We start from the raw sequence: 17,495 nt of genomic DNA on the forward strand, positions 1-17,495 counted from the left end.
TTACTTTTCACTTTACAAATTTTCCAAGAATAAAGTTATGTCTTTAAAAAACAATGTTGGACGACAATGTTGCATGTGAATCATTCACCTCTCTTCGGATCCATTGTCATCAAACATCTGTTCTTACATCTGTACAGTTCTTTCATTCGCATATCCACTCATGAGAGTAGAAACAGATAATAACACACTAAACATTTTGCAAAAAAAAAAAAAAAAAGGAAAGCATGGGCTTTGAGCAGCTAGAAGTATGGAGTTTGGAGCGGGCACACACATAAATAAGCTGCTGTAAGTTTGAGAAAATGACAGAGGACAGGAGCACACAATACTTCTACAAAGTTTTCTATCTAGTTTCTGCCCGAGGTGTTGACATTGTACATAAATATGTGGGTCCGAGTCATCTCAGGCGTGGCAAGTTTGTGTCGTTATCCCACCCTGATATTTACTTGGGCTTGGTCTTCAATTCTTTCATGTTTCAACCCATTGACTTACTAATACAAGGGGTATTCAATTAAGACTGAGAATAATGCTGTGAAAACATTATTACTAAACAATTGGTCAAGTCATATATTTCCCCGTTCAGTTTAGTCACCATTAAGTGAGATGCACTTGTCCTATCTTGTCATTCACTTTCGGAGGACGTCCTCAGATCCATTTTTAAAAGGCACTTCAGATCCTTTTTGGCAGTTGGAAACAAAAAGGAAGTTGCATGGGGCGAAATCAGGGCCTTTCTTGACCAAGAAGGTCTTAACAGCTGTTGCCACGTGGGGCCGCCCATTGTTATGATGAAGTTTCCATCTTCAAATGTTCGTTTAAAATGGTGTGAACACTTCCCATGGTTATTTCCAGAATTTTTGTGAGTTCTCTAACGGTCACATGAGAATCTTCGGTCACAAGTACAGCCGCAGTGTCGATAGTGATCTCAATACGGATTGTGGAGGGGTCCTAGCTGCTCACAACTCTCTCTTCCATCTATAAAAGCTTTATGCCAATTTAAATGTGCAGCAGGAGACATTGTAGACTCACAATAAGCTTTATGAAGATCTTGAAGCAGTCTTATTCAAGAGAACTTGATTGCTTAACATTGCTCTGCCATTGTAAACTTAAGGCGCATCAAACTACAATCATACTCAAGACGTTACTGATGGAGAGCGATTAAGTTCTGACTGGTGTAGCATCTGGTAGGAGTTGAGAGTACCTAGTATAGGTGGGCCAGCACAAGGTTGCACTTGACAGTTATAGTTCATGTTGGCACTACTACAAAAAATAATTGAAGAACGTCGTCTGTCAATTAGAACGACCAATTCCCTACCTTTTTATGTCAGATACAGTTATGCATTTTATACATTTATACATATTAGTTCATATTCAATTTCATATAGTGCGTATAACCTTTTATTTACTTACAAAGGCATGAGCATTTAAAAAATGTTTAAGTGAGCTGCAAAATAAAGATGAACTATTTTTGTTTGGTTGTTATTGGCAATATGGTTAGTATAGTGGTGCCATGACTTCTGTATTGAAGTGCTGCCGCTTGTCTGTCCTCGCTAGCATGTGATTAGGTGTGATTCACACATTAATGAAATGGGTGATTTTTTGTGAGATAACTTTAGTTTTTTTTAAACTATTGCAGTGCGATGCCATAGAAATGACAACATAGTGATGAATCCCGAAGTGATAATCCTTTGCGCCAAGGAGTGATGAAGGGAATGCATATTGTTCCTGAAACATGTATGATAGAATAAATAATTTTCAATCATTGAAAGTGTATTGACAAGGTAGACCCAACATAAACTATTTTAAATAGTTTCCTTAATAGATTTAGACAAGTCAATACAGGATCAAATAAAATACCTACCAGTATTATCGTTAAGTTTATCAACAAGGAGAGGGAATTCGTACATTTGCATGGTCTTCCCACTGTTCCTGCAGATCAAGTTGTGGAACGTACAAGTCGAACATTGGGGCTTTCAAAGAGTACTGTTATTTAGAAAGACGTTCTCCTCCAGGAACTGAAGGAAAAAGGGACTGTGGGGAACCTAGCAGTTGCGGAAATGGGGCAGATAGTGGAGACTTGTTTCTTAGCACTCCAGGAAAAAAATTATTTAAGCCATCTCCTGTAACAGGAATTAATTCTTTCCAGGCTGATGCATTACGAAGACACATGTACGATTATTACAGCAGGAAGGAATACCCTATCGTGGCAAAATTACTAGTCCCCCTTAGGCAGGAAAGATCTTTCCTCCAGGGATAAAACTTTCTTAAAATTGGTACTGCGAGCCATAGGTGCGGAAGAAAAGTGCTGCTTGAAAAGTCGCACATTGTGATAGGAATATTTTTCTGAATAAACTTGTTGGTAAGGATCTCCAGGAGGTAATATGGTTGGATGAGACATGGGTGAATGCTGGGGAGTGCCTTGCTAAATCTTGGACTGATGACAGTCCTAAAAGCTCTGCTAATCAACCTACTGGGAAGGGCACCAGATTAATAATAGTGCACGTAGGTTCATCCAGTGGTTTTGTGGAAGGTGGTCTTCTAATGTTCTAATCGAAAAAAAACCCAACCCTGTAATTATCACAAAGATATGGACCATGTTTGCTTTTTAGATTGGTTTAAGAAGCTCCTGTAATAGCTCAAAGGCCCTTCTGGCATTGTTATGGACAATGCACCTTACCACTCTGTAATAATGGACAAGATCCCTACTTTGAGCGCCCGTAAAGAACTGTTAGTGGAATGGCTGCAGGCAAGAAATATCCCAGCACATATGGGTATAACTAAATTAGCCTTATATGCACTGGTGAAACAAAACAAACCAGTTTCACCGACGTATGTAGTCGAAGAGGTAGTGAAGGAACAAGGGCACGAGGTTGTTAGGTTGCCGCCGTACTACTGTCACTTCAAACCTATTGAGTTGGTATGAAGTGAAACATTACATAAGCACAAATAACAAGTCCTTCACAATTACTAAAGTGGAAAGACTTTTGGTAGGGCATTGCTCTAGGGGAGCGGCTTCTTGGAGGGAAAAAGTTAGCCATGTCCCAACATTAATTAACTCGGCAGTGGCAATAGATGGCATCATCAGTGACTGTCAGGAGTTGATGATCTGCCTAGACAACGACGATGATGACGATGGTAGTGATGGCAGTGATCTGGAGGGTATAGAGCTTCCAGCAATGTGAATAAGGAAAAAGAATAACGTTTCTGAACTTTCGTAAATTTAATAGATTTTACTCGAAATCTTTTGTGTTAGCACTGGTGTATATTAATGTAACATTTATTGGTGTATTTAAAGTGAGATTCTTGTCTGTCGATTTTTTTCCGTATTTTCTAACATCGCAATAATAAGAACTTTGTAGTAGATTTATCTCATATCATTTTGTGTGATGATATATAGGGTCGATGCATAAGTTCGTGCGATATTCTTGTGGGTTGGCAACAATGCAGTGTGAAGGGATTGCTTACTGTTATTCCATTGTTTTAAGTGAGTTTGGAGTTTGTGTGTTGTGAAACACAGGTTTTCTTGATTGTGAACAAATTATTTGTGTATATTTCAGACAAACGGATATGGAATGTCAAGTTGAGGAAAGTGAGCATTTCCGACACATTTTACTTTCTGAGTTTAACTGAGGATCCAATGCAGCAGGAGCTGTGAGAACAATTTGTGAAGTGTATGGGAATAAAGCACTTGCTAAAAGAACAGCACAAACATGGTTTTCCCACTTTCGAGCAGGATGGTTTGACTTGTCTGATGATCCACGTTCTGGAATACCTTCAAATTTTGACAAAAATTGCTTGAATGAGTTGCTTCATGAGGATCCTCATCAAACAACGCGGAAAATGGCGCAAGATTTTGAATGTAATCAGTCAGCTATTGTACGCCATTTGCATTTGATGGGTATATGGGTATATGGGTACCACATATGCTAAATGACAGTAACAAAAATCAACGAGTAAACATCTGTTCGTCCTTGCTTGCCCGGCACCGGTTGGCTTGTGATAGGCACGAAGCATTCCTTTCGAACATTGTGAGCGGTGGTGAGAAATGGAGCCTATATGTCAAAATGAAGAAGAGGAAAGAATGGCTCAGCCCATAAGAAAAAGCAACTCCCCATGCCAAGGATTGTGCTCATCCACAGAAAATAATGTTGTGTGTTTGGTGAAAACAAGATGACATTCTTCACCATGAACTTCTTCCGAAAAACATAACGATTACCTCTGCTGTGTATAGTGATCAGATAAGATGGCTTGCCGTTGCTAATGACAACAAAAGACGAAGACAACAACCAGTCTTATTGCTCCATAAAAACACTTGTCCACGTACAGCTCAATTGACCAAAGGTGTTTTTGTTGAACTTGGCTGGGAACTTCTTCCTCATCCTCCATATTCCCTGACTTTGCCCCCTCAGTTTTCCATCTTTTCCGTTCTCTTTCTAATCACATTCAGGGGCAAGTGTTTTCTGACGTAGCTTCTCTTGACCAATGGGTAACAGATTTCCTCCAGTCAAAACCAAAACAGTTCTAGAGGCGAGGCATTCACCTGCTACCTGAACGTTGGCAGAAGGTCATAGAGGGTGGAGATGAATACATCACTGAGTGATTGTGACTCACAGTGCGTAACAGTGACAGTAAAATAATATAAAATATAAGAACTGCACAAACTTATGCATCGACCCAATATTTTATTGTAAACTTAATATGTTGAAAGTGTCATTGTTGTCGGCTGATTTCATTTGTATCGTTTATCATCGCGATGACATTAAAAACATTTCTCTCATGTTTCTAAAATCTCACGTGTCATGCAATTGGCTGTTGTTATGATGGCAATATCACTTTGTGCGCCACTGCAGTGTGACTAACATTTTGTGCTGTTGTCATGTGCAACCTTACGCTGGCCCACCTATAGTATACGAATCAGCTGCTAGATGACAGTACAGTCACCTGTTCAAAACTTTTGAACATTAGTCTCAGTCTTTATTGAACACCTTTCATATATGTCAAAACAAGCTTTATTCATGGAAGTTCTGTTAATACCTATATTCCTTAAGAAATAATAAAATCACCTATATTACAGTGTGACATTCTTGATATTTTGATAATTTGTTGCAGTAACCATAAAAGAAAAATTTATCACTCAGTATCTCAATAAAATACACTTGGTTCATTCAGTATTACAACCAGTATCTCACTAAAATACACTTGGTTCATTCAGTATTAGATCCGGAATTTCTTTACTTAACACCACTCTGACTAGAAAATGGAATGTTCCAAACTGCGCTTGCGTATTGCCATATGTCATATTACACGAGTATATGGACAATAGGCTGACATTCAGCTCCCATTTTCATTTGTGACATCATCTTTATTATTGCTGCTACAACTGCAACTGTCCAACTAGTAGTCTTCAATTTACTTTAGATCTCTCAGGAAATTAGCACATATACCTGCTATGCTCACGCTAAGGCTTTGCTACCGGGCATTATGAAGACTAGTGAATGCACCGAACAATATGCAGACTAAGGGTAAGCACGGAAACAGTATGAGAAAAGAAATTAAGAAGAAGGCTGTGCATCTGCGAGTATAGATCAGGAAACTCCTGATAGTTTTAACCACTTAAAAGCCAGAAATTAATGGCAGAAGACTTGGCTAGTTCCACTCGAAAATTATCTTAGGGCCTGAATAATAATGCACAAATGGCACTCGTCAGAATAAGCTAATGGGTTAAGGGAGTCAAAACACAGCTCAGATTTCATAGGCCTTTCATACAAGGATACTTGGATGACTTTGAATTTAGTGGAAAGATGGACAAAGGAGCTAGGTGCAAACTTGAAGAAAAAGAAAATCCTCCTCCTTTTGGACCGTTGTGCAACTCATCCGATCTAATCTTTTCTGGAAAATATAGAAGAGGCATGTTTTCCAGCCAACTATTCTACTAGACTGCAACCTCTTGATTTGGACATTATTACAAACTTTAACTATCTTGGTGCCAGGCGGTAGTGTGAGCACTCGCCCTTTAAATTACCAAAGCCGATCAGGTCGGCCTTTTAAAATCCAGTCGGAAGTTGCCAGAGCCGATATCATCGGCCGGCCTAAAATTCTGTGATATACATAATTTTGAGGCAACCTATACTGACGTGCATACTTTTGTTACAACCTGTAGTAAAGGGGCTACACGTCATTGTGTGCCTGACCTTGCTTTGGCAAGGGTGTTATAGCTTTCACAAGAGTCGTTTCCTGTGTTCACAAATATCGCTAATCGGTCAGTAGGAGTTTGCTCCTTGCAGTGAGTGGATTTGTGACAGCAAAATGGCAAGTAGTTCACATGATATTTTTTTCAGCAGGTATTGATGATGATAAATTAATGCTGTATTTGGATCAATGCGAAGTTAACGCGGATGATTTATCGGATAGCGATAGTGAATTCAGTTCAGAGAGTAATGATGAAATTTTACCGGACACGCCCGCGGAATCACTGCAGCTAAAGAAGAGACATTTAAATGATTCTAACAGCACTAAAGCTACTCTGAATATGGTGGTAGATGAAACTAGTGATAACGAAGATGATGATGATGTCTCTGGAGTACATTTTGTGGAAATTTGTCCCAATGAACCCGGCAACATTCCTCAACCTCCTGTCTCCCTCAAGGAACTTCTTGGACCTAAACATGCCCCTTCATCTGATTCTCCGCCCATATCGTACTTAAATTTACTTTTCACTTTCTCTCTGCTAAACATTGTCACATATAGTCCTCTATCATTACGTAAATACTGGTCCCCGTGGGTCAAGTGTAACGGGCCTGCCTCTCACCCGGAGGTCATGGGTTCGATTCCCGCCCAGGTCAAGAATTTCCGCCTGGTCCTGAGGGTTGGTTCAAGGTTCCCTCAATCCAAGTGAATCTAAGTGATTGCAATTGAAGAGATAGCTGAGGGTGAAAAGGCGACCCCGGTCTAGAAAACCAAGAATAATGACCGAGAGGATTCGTCTCACTGACCCTGCCTCACCTCGTAAACTGCAGGTCTCTGAACTGAGCAGCAGTCGCTTGGTAGGCCAAAGTAAATCAGGGCTTTAGCACCATAGATTCCTTAATTACGTATATTCTGTTGTACTGTAAATTTTTTTTCAAATAGATACTAGAACCAAGAACGAGAAATAGATTATGCTGAAAACTAAAACTATAATATCAACTATTATTTTTTTAATAATTCAGAATTATTTTCATACTATGTTGTCCGCACGTAGAATATCTCTTGTCAGTATTTGCAATATATCGATACATATACGCAAATTTTATCAGTGAGTAAAATCGTCTTGTATTTACTAGTGACATATGTCTGAATTTTTATTTTTTATGTTTTTATTTTTCTCGTTCAATTAGTTATTCTATAGAATTGTATTTAGAAATACATTGTACATAATTACGTATATGCTTTTGTATCGTAAATGATTTTTTCAAAGTAGATATTGAGAGAGAAAGTGCGAAAATGTTTTTCTCTTCCTAAAAATAAACTATATCCACAACTACGTTTTTGACTCTTTATATCACTCTAAACCAGTTGCTTATTCTATGTAGTCGATATGTAGAAAATTTCATGCCGGTATTTGCTATACGCTAGATATATGCAAATTTTAAAATACATGTATTTCCACTGTAAACGGCCTAGCACTTTACAGTAGTAGAGTGCTCTGGCCTCTTCCAGCTGATGGTGAGTGGCCGACCAGATCGGTTCCTGGCTCCAAGAGGGTTAAAGTTTGCTCCAAGAAAATGTGTGTACAAAATGCAATTGCAGAACTGATGCAGAGAAGGCCAATCCTGTAATCAATATTCTAGAGGGATGAACTTCATCTCAGTATCATCCATTAGAAACTGCTTCCACAAAACAGGAATTGTACCAGATGATGAAGTAAGTGATGAAAATGATTCAAGTCACCATTAAGAGGATTTTGAACTGTGTGATGGCATTGACTTTGATTTTATTATCACTTTGAGATAACATAGCCATATGTGGAGAGCAAATCGATACCGAAATACTTTCTGAAGCATGTGCATCAGGGAGTATAGTTGAAGTGGGTACTAGAGGGCATGTTACAAGCAGAAAAGATGAGGACCGAGCAAGTGGCTGTGCAGTTTGGGTCACGTAGCTGTCAGCTTGTGTTCGTGAGATAGTGGGTTCGAACCTCACTGGTGGCAGCTCTGAAGATGGTTTTCTATGGTTTCCCATTTTCACACCAGGCAAATGTTGGGGCTTACCTTTATTAAGGTCAGTTCTAAATTTCTGTCAAGTGTTAAGTGCCATAAGTGTGTGCAAAGGCTTTATGCTCTCTAAGAATAATCGTGAAGCTGCTCTAACTAGTCTGATCGATTTCCAGAAGGAAGTGTACATTCTTAATGTTGTGAGTGTAAAACAAAAATATCTGATTTTTCTTGTGCTGGCAAACTAATTAACAATAAAAAAAAAGAATCATTGGGTGTTTATAGTGTCTTATTGTCCATTTACTTTTGTGACTAATTATATGTAGTATTTTGAAAAGTTTTGCGTGAGAATCCCCCCCCCCCCCGTTTTTTCTGCTCACTGTCGAGGAATGAGTCAATCACTGGCATGTTCTTCCATCTCGTGGTAAATTATTTCTTACTTCTTGAGCTTTGCCTTCAACTTCTGGAAGTTAATAATAGAGAGTTTTTTTTGTAGATGCCTGTCATCTACAGCTGAAGTTCATCTGTAATGTAAACAATCATGGTGGAATAGTGATCAAGAGCTTCACGCTACATTGTGATTTCTGATCAAAATCCATCATAAAATTTGTTAAAATGTGAACTTTAATACTAGTAAGTGAGGGGAAACTTATTTTAAGAAATAATTCTACTTTGTAGCCTTTAGCTTGTTTGAATGTAACCTAGACAAGAGCACAAAACATTACATGTTGAATCTGTCAAAATAATTTCAAAACAGTATAGTTTTTTACTTTTGCATTTAGACTAATAAAGACCCAATATTTGTGGGTATTTTAAGCCTGTCACCCACTCCCTTATATTATAAGTTAAAACTGACAGCTTCTAAAATTATTAGGATTATAAACAATAACAGGCATATTAAGGTGAACAATTTTGATGGATTTTTAGGTTTATATATATGGATCAGATTTCCTGTGAACGGAAACATAGGCTTTTAAAGTAAAAATACGTTTTGGGTTCATTTTAGCAAGAATTTGTTGGTTTTATTGTTCTTATAAATTCCTATTTCAGGGGTACATGCCTATTTGGAGTATAATTGCCTATTTAATGCCTTTGACAGTCTTTTAACAAAGCCAATTTTTTTTCCAGTGCATTATATTCTAGCTGTTGTGGTCGACAGAATTATTTTCTTGTTTCTCAACATCTGTTTACCCCACTAACAACAAGGAGAATTCTTGGAAGTCTCCAGGAATAGCGTTTGGGGAATTTACTTCAGGACAAACACGAAATAATTTGACCTCAGTCTTCCACCCCACCCATCTCCTAAGATGATAAGCGAGTACCAATCAACGTTGAATTATGTTGTACACACCTATATTCCCTACTTCTCTCTCACTGCTAAATGTTGGATGCTTTCTCCTGAGATCATGTTGAGATCTACTTTGAAGAAGTGTGTTTGGCAATGCCTAAAGAAAAATCTTCCAAGCCATGCAGGTTGAAGCAGTGTATCACTGGAGATCCCAACTTCAACTTCACTACCGAAAGGAAGGGTAGTCTTCTAATAAGCCTGAAATAAGGAGATCTCTTTTATCCTTTTGTGTTTGAGTATTGCATTTCGTTATAGCATTTATAGGCGTATTAATTTATGTATTATGGCAAGTTTTGATGCAACACAATATAATTCAGGCCATGGACGATGAGGATGCTGTTTGTATAAGAGAAGCCAAGAAAACCATGTCTTGCCCATTGGTTCGATCAAATTTGGCATTCTGAAGGCAACATACATCCATGGTATCTTCTGTACAGTAAGAGGTGACTCCCCAAGGCCTATCATTCTTTGAAGAGTTAGATCTGTTCCTTTTGTACGAAGGGCATTCTATATTGTTTTATACTTCATTTTTTTCTACCCAAATGAAGTACATTACACATCAGTTGTTACATCCACCTTCTCAACATAATCTCCTTGTAACTGTATGCACTTTTGCAATTGATGGATCAATCTCTCCAGACCTTCCTGAAACCATTCTTTTGGAGTGCTGCGTACTCATGCCTTGACAGCTGTGTTCAGTTCTGCAAAATCTGCAAAACGGCGACCATGCAGAGGTTTCTTCACGTTTCTGAACAGGTGATAATTACTTGGTGCCAAGTCGGGAGAGTATGGTGGGGGTGGCAGCGCCATGAATCCCACTTGATCAATGGGAGCGGCTCACGGTAATGGAGTCATGTCTCATCACCAGTCACAAGCCTAGCCATGAAGTTGACTGGATCTTGATCATGGCGTTGCAAAAGTTCTCTGCACACGTCCACGCACCTCTGCTTTTTGTCTGCAGACAAGAGTCTAGGCTCCCACTTGGATGACACCTTCCCCAACTGGAAGTGGCCGTATACGATCCGCTGCAGGATGTTTCGGGTAATTCCCGTGGCTGCCTCCATTTCCGTAAATGTGATGAATTTGTTTCCTTGGATGGCCTGTTTGACCCGGGCACTGTTGGCTGGTATTGACACTGTCACATTCCTTTCAGAACTGGTTCCTTTGTCCACCGATGTGCGCCCTGTTTTCCAACCTTCCATCCAGTTGTAAACTGTTTTCCATGATGGCACATGTTCTCCACAGACTGCCACCAAGCGCTGATGAATTTTTGCAGTGGTCACTCCTTCTTTCCATAGGAGCCAACTCGTATAGCGCTGTCCCTGACAGTTGCTTTCCATGTTGTCTGCTCCTACGCTGACAGTGTTGTTATGAAATGGCTATGACTAGTACATTCGTTGGCCCCTGTGCGTGTGCTGCTACCAAACGGTGGAACGAGACACTAGTTACATGTCACCACCTTCAAAAGTGAAATGTGAACCATACCCAGACATACAAAAAATAAAGTGTAAAACAATATAGTACGCTCCTCGTAATGAACTAATTCAAGGGGACTAGTTAACTGGTTACTTCACCGTAAAAACCACCACTACCACTTCAAAATGCAGATGTTGACCATTAGCCCTACTATTTTGATATTGCTCACAAAGCTAAGCACTAACTTCTCACTGTATTTATCCTTTAAGTTATTCCTATTCATATTCTTTTCTATATTGATTTAACTTCTCTTGTGTGTTCCTGTCCATTACTTACTGTATGTTGACCCACTGGGATTCTTTTCTTCTTCTGTGTTTTTCCTGTGCTCCTAATCTTTTACCACTTGTAATCATCTGTATTTTTTTATCTCTTCCCTTTTCCTGTGTTTATCTGGCTTTCTTCTTATCTTACACTTTCCACATCAAGACTGAAGATCTTTTGACATGGGTGCTGAAAGACAAAATCCCAACATTTGGCTTCTCCAAACCCTTTAAAAATATTCAGTGGAATGTCAGACTAAAGAACATTTAAAAAATAATAATAATAATAGGCTAATCAGGTTGGCCTTCTGACCCCAGCATGGCAGGTTCGATCCTGGCTCAGTCTGTGGTATTTGAAGGTTCTCAAATATGTCATCACAGTGTTTACTCACATAAAATAACTCCTGTGGGAAAAATTCTGGCACTCCATATTTTCGAAAACTGTAAAAAGTAGTTAGTAGGACATAATAAAATCATTAACATAATAATATAACTATAGCTAGTGAGTTAAAACTTCTCATCAAATTTCCAGATTGCTGATTCATTCCCAGGAATGGAAAATTTTGCCCAGGCACCTCTTCCCCTTCAACAACCAGTTTCTGTGGATCTTCGAAAAGCCCCTAAGTGGCTCAAGAGACCAGTAGGAGCATCGTTTGGTGTAAGTGATTTTCATCATTTTTGAAATATTATTTAAATTCCTTTAATATAAGAACAATTCATTTGAATGTATAGTATAACTGGAAATACAGCCTGGATTTTTCTGTTGTGGTATATAAGTCAGGTATTGCAAACCAAATATTGTCAGAACATAATGTCAGACCTTGGTTTATAATGACATCGTGTAATCAAAGGTTCTTAAGTTTTATATATGAGGGCTATTTTTTAAGTAAGGTCTGTTTTGTAATAAAACGAAAAACTACGTTGTTTTTAGGCACTTATCTTTGATCCGATTCTACACTCATTCAGATACTTTTCCTTATAGTTTCCATTTTTGTTTAAACATTTATCTAATTGTGAAATAAGTTTTTGTAAACCCTAGTCATAGAAATCTGGCGCCTGTGATGAGAGCCGTATCTGAACCATTGTTTTTGCTTCCTCTTCGGTGTGGGAATGCTTGCTAGCGAGAAACCTTTTTAGATGAAGGGAGAGATGGTAGTCTCTAGGCGCAAGGTGTCAGGGGTGGGTGGGTGTGAGTGTGTGATTGAATTGCTGCCAGCCAAATGATCCAGTGTGAGCATGTATTTGAGCTGCAGAGTGAGGTCTTACATTGTCATTAAGCAACAACACTCCAGCACACAGAAGGCCATGGCATTTGCTGTGGATTTTATGGCAAAGTTTCTTCAAGGTCGCACATTATGCAGCTGGTCAAATGAAGGTACCCACACTCGTAGACCTGGCACAGGCCCAGCGCGGCAGACAACTGTGAGAGAGGATCGCCGCATCATTCGGATAGCCCGGATGGAACCCCATGCAACAGCAGCGCAAATTCGAGCAGCTGTGGCACCCCACGTTACACAACAAACAGTTGGTAATCGCCTGCGTGCAGCTGGCTTACGAGCCCGTGTCCCTGCAGAAGGTGTTCCATTGACCCCACAACAGCGACTTCAAGAAAGCTTACGACTCAGCAGACCTACAAACACTATTCAATATTCTAGAATTCATAGTTAACAAGAAAACTAGAGAATTAATTTGTGAGATGCTGACTGGCACAACTTCAAAAGTTAAATTTCAAGGTGAACTTTCTGACCCTTTCGATATTATCACAGGGCTTCGTCAAGGAGATAGCTTATCCCCATTTTTGTTCAATCTTATACTTAAAAGAGGAAATGGGAAAATGACACAAAGGGAATAAATATTGGTCGACTGTTCAAAAATAAAAATTCATTTGCAGTGTTTGTTCTTTGCAGATGATCTAGCTATTGTTTCTGACAACAGACAAGAAGCAGTCCAGTTCCTTGAAAAACTTAAAAATTGCAGCTAAGACTGGGCTCCAAATATCATATGAAAAAACTCAGTACATGGAAGGATCCGCTCGTTATCTTGATTGGAAACCTCTAAAAACTAAATTCGGTAAAATTAATCAAGTGAATAAGTTCAAGTACGTAGGAGAAGTGATTCATCCATCAGGCTTGAATCGTGACGCAAATAAAGAGGGGATCTCAAAATTACAGAAGGACTATAGACTCACCTGGAACAGATACAACAAAAAATCAATATCCAGGAACACATTACAACTCTGTTATCAAACCGGAAGCACTATTCACCTCGGAAACCTTGATCATTGGACGTAGATCACTTATTAAAGACATAGAGAAACAAGAGAGGAAAATATCGAGGAAAATCTTTGGTCAAGTCTGCTCAGAGGGAATCTGGATGAAACGGAAGTCTCGGGAGCTTTATCAGCATTCTTAAAAGATCAGACACCGTCAGGAAAAGGTGATTAAAACCAGAAAGAAAAACATTAAATTAAGTGATATTCTGCCTATTTAGTGACATTAAGTTCATTAATGGTAAATTCAGGAAAATCATTAGGTTTAATAATTAATCTATAGCCAAATTTCTTACCGACTTAACTGCTGTGAAATTATTGCGGTAAAAGATGGCAGCATTCAGCCAGGTACCCCATTTCATTAGAACAGATTTTGGTGGCAAAGGCAAATCTCGTAAGCTCACTCTGTATGCAGCAACACTAGCAGGAGCTTTCAGGAATGTAGTGCGTGGCCTAAAGGTATAACATGCTTTAGATTGGTGTAAAATACTTTAAGGGCTTTTCCAGCCTTCTCTATGTATGGGGCAGCATCACTCAACAGTAGGAGAACCCTTTCCTTACCTAAATTATTTGGCCACAAGATTCTTGAAACATCAGTAAAAGTATTAGAATAAATTTACATTTTAAAACACGATGCCCTAATATCACAGAGTCGGAAGAAAACTAATCAAAAGCTCAAAAAGCTGATCAACAATAACATTGCATTGACCACTGTTGTGATGTGTTTTGTTTTGTCTCTTCTGCTGTCACTCATCTCTGATAGATTGGATTACTGCTGCATCCCGAGTAAAATGGCATGCCTGAATATTGTCCAAAAGTAGCTGGGGATTTAGATAACTTTGCACATACCATATGACTGTCCTGTCAATGACAGGTACTACAGGTAGCTACAGTGAGGAAAATTACAAAGATGACTATCGAAATGAGAAAGTTTGTGAAGGAACGAAATGAAAGGAGGAAGGAGGACTTCCTTTACAGTCAAAAAAGAAATAGATGTGAAGGCCTACAATATTGGAACCCGATACTTTATATTATACTGGAAGGAAGAGATCAAATCAAGATCGGCAATAATACAAAACAATATTAAATTGCGAAGGGCCACAGAGAGCAAGGAAGTGAGTACGTCACGACAAGCCGCTGACGAAGAGGCATGTCCACTTATGCACCTTAGAGTCTGAGGAATAACATGAGGGGTGGACAAAAATATAATCGTGCACATGCTAAGTAATTATCCCTCAACGATGGGTACTTCATTTAGTAAATGAATAAAAGTCTGCTTTCCTGTACCTGCACATATGATATTGGAAGATATTTTTTCATATGGTTGTTGCATCTGGGATATCATGTTTTGTATACTTCTCCAAAAGTGATTTTAATACGGAATTTGCTAGTTTTTCAAGTGGTATAGTTGCCCCCACTAAAGCATCACATAAATCCATAAAAAATAGCTTTGGGCCTGGCTTAGCTGGTGTTGTGGTAATAAATGTTCGGACGCATTCCATTTTGGTTTCCTTTCCTTTGCAATGTGTGAAACGGAACTCATTTGTTGATCAACTCGAAATGTTTTTGAACATTTATCTGCAAACGAAACATGTGTTGTTCTTTTTTACGTGTGCATTTTACACAAATGGTCAAATTTAAATAAAGTCAGTCACTGCCTAGTATAAGGTGCTAATAGAAATATTAAAAAGATAAAACTATTGAAGAGTAAAAGAAAGTATGGGTACTTACATCTTTATTGAGCAATCGCAGTAAACTACATCACCATCCATTCTTAGGAATTCCTTTCCTTTAATCCACATATATACGAGGTCTCTTCTTACACTTCTAAAAGGCAACAACACTTCACAACACAGTTCAGCACAAAACTGCAATCTGAAGCCTGCAATCATTGTGATTCCCAACTGTCTTCTTTCTTTCAATCACTTTGGCTTCAGATGTGTGACGAGTGAGAGTTCCAGGTAGGAAATTCCAGGATAATGATAGATGAGGGTTCAGTGCAAAACCAAAGTTTGTAAGACGCTATTTTAGTAACGTGGTGTCCCAGAAGTGTGATACAAGTTTTGTTTTGTTCATCTAACATAGACGAAATAATGAGCAGTCATTTAGTAATGCAGAATTTATGGTTAAATTTATAGCAATTTATACTAGGATACCTTACTTCTAAGAATTACAGACATCGAGTTGCGTCTTACGTCATTGTGTACTCAAGTAACAGATAAGGAAGTGCTTGGCTAATTGGATTGTAGGATTTCTACCATATGTACTAACTTTGGTTGTCAAGTAGGATGCCACGAATACATTTTCTTTGGCCAGGCTGAGTGGCTCAGACAGTTGAGGTGCTGGCTTTCTGACCCCAATTGGCAGGTTCAATCCTGGCTGAGTCCAGTGGTATTTGAAGGTGCTGAAATACGTCACGCTCTTGTTGGTAGATTTACTGGCACGTAAAAGAACTCCTGCGGGACTCAATTCCAGCACCTTGGCATCTCCGTAAACAGTACAAGTAGTTAGTGGGACGTAAAGCCATTAACATCATTCTTTCTCTTTGTCTCTCAATAATAGGACTATTGTTGAGAAACAGTCCCAAATTCTGAAAACCAACAAACAAACACTATCATGCAACTTAACATTATATACTGTATACACCAGAGTCAAAATAAAAGTTATATAATCCAATATGAACGTCCATATTCACTGGTAAATCCAAAATCTTCAAAATATGCGTCATACGTCACTTTTCTCCTAAAAAGACCAAAACATGCAAACATGCAGGATAAAAGAACGGTTATTTGGAATTGTTAAGTCATAAAATGAATATTTGCAAAGTTTGAGAAGTGTAACTAGCTTATTTAAAAACATGCATTGGGATGGAAATCCGAGCTGTATTCTTAAACTAAAAATTTAACCTTTCACTTCTCTTACTAAGGAACTAAAAAGCAAAAAGAAATACAGTACCTCACTTTCACATATAATAATAAAAAAACAAATTTTTCCAGCTCATTAACCTATTTAAAAAACAAAATTTTATCAAAGCTTTCGAAACTCAGAATAGTAACTCGAACATAACACACATATGGTCAACAAGAATAACATATATTCCAATTCAGGTGTTTACAAACTCAAGTGTCAAAACTGCAATTCAAGCTACATTCGCCAAACTGGTAGAAATTTCAATATCCGTTATCAAGAACATGTTAATGCTAAAAAGCATGATCAGTTTTCAGCTATGAATGAACATACAGTATGTCAGATTTCCATTATGAATTCACATCCACTGATAATGATCTACTAATTCTCCATTGAGAAAATAAGGGCAAATTATTGAACATCTGTGAAAACATTTTCATCCATTTAGATCAAATGATTAACCCCATTTTAAATTCAAGTGAAATTACCGAACAAACTAATGTTCTTTTAGAGACATTACTACCAAGCAGGTAGCAGGTAGGGACCCCCTTTGGAGGCAGCGAGTGGCGTCTTTGCCTATGTGAGTCCCAGAGCACACTGATCCAGTGTGTAACACATCTGGCATAGGTTCCAGCTCAGGGTTACGAGTGAAGACCTCAACGGCATCTACGGCGGAGAAGGTGGACTTCGGTACGGTGGAGATGATGGAAAGGGAAAACCTGTAGCATCTGTATTCCAGAGGAGCTGCTATGAAAGGTGTGTGACTCCATATTAGTCGCGGCCTAATTTTGAACCTGGCAGTAGGTATAAAATGCCTCTGGGTGTGGCGAGTCCATCGTCCTATATGGATAAAGCAGATATGGTGTCTCGGAAAATGTTAGGGTGTCCCCTACCGGAGAAAGTGGAGAGGAACCATATTTGCCCCTACCTGGCTACAGCTGGATAAAGGGTAATGATGATGATGATGATGACGACGACGGCGACGACTACCAACAAGTAAGAACACTTTTATGGGATGACATGATTCCAAAACCGGCCAAACTGATGAT

The 17,495-nt window shown here is 38.8% G+C and overlaps 1 protein-coding gene across 3 annotated transcripts in view; it reads left to right on the forward strand.

Moving 5' to 3' along the window:
- Sec31 (secretory 31) overlaps positions 1-17,495 on the forward strand; it is a 386,738-nt gene that overhangs the window by 97,044 nt on the left and 272,199 nt on the right. For all 3 annotated transcript variants that reach the window (XM_067138230.2, XM_067138232.2, XM_067138231.2), the window contains exon 9: positions 11,803-11,928. In XM_067138230.2, the coding sequence (XP_066994331.2) occupies positions 11,803-11,928 (126 nt within the window). The remainder of the gene's footprint in view (positions 1-11,802; positions 11,929-17,495) is intronic.

The sequence above is a fragment of the Anabrus simplex genome, chromosome 1, assembly GCF_040414725.1.
Source record: "Anabrus simplex isolate iqAnaSimp1 chromosome 1, ASM4041472v1, whole genome shotgun sequence".
In the NCBI taxonomy this organism is placed as follows: domain Eukaryota; kingdom Metazoa; phylum Arthropoda; class Insecta; order Orthoptera; family Tettigoniidae; genus Anabrus; species Anabrus simplex.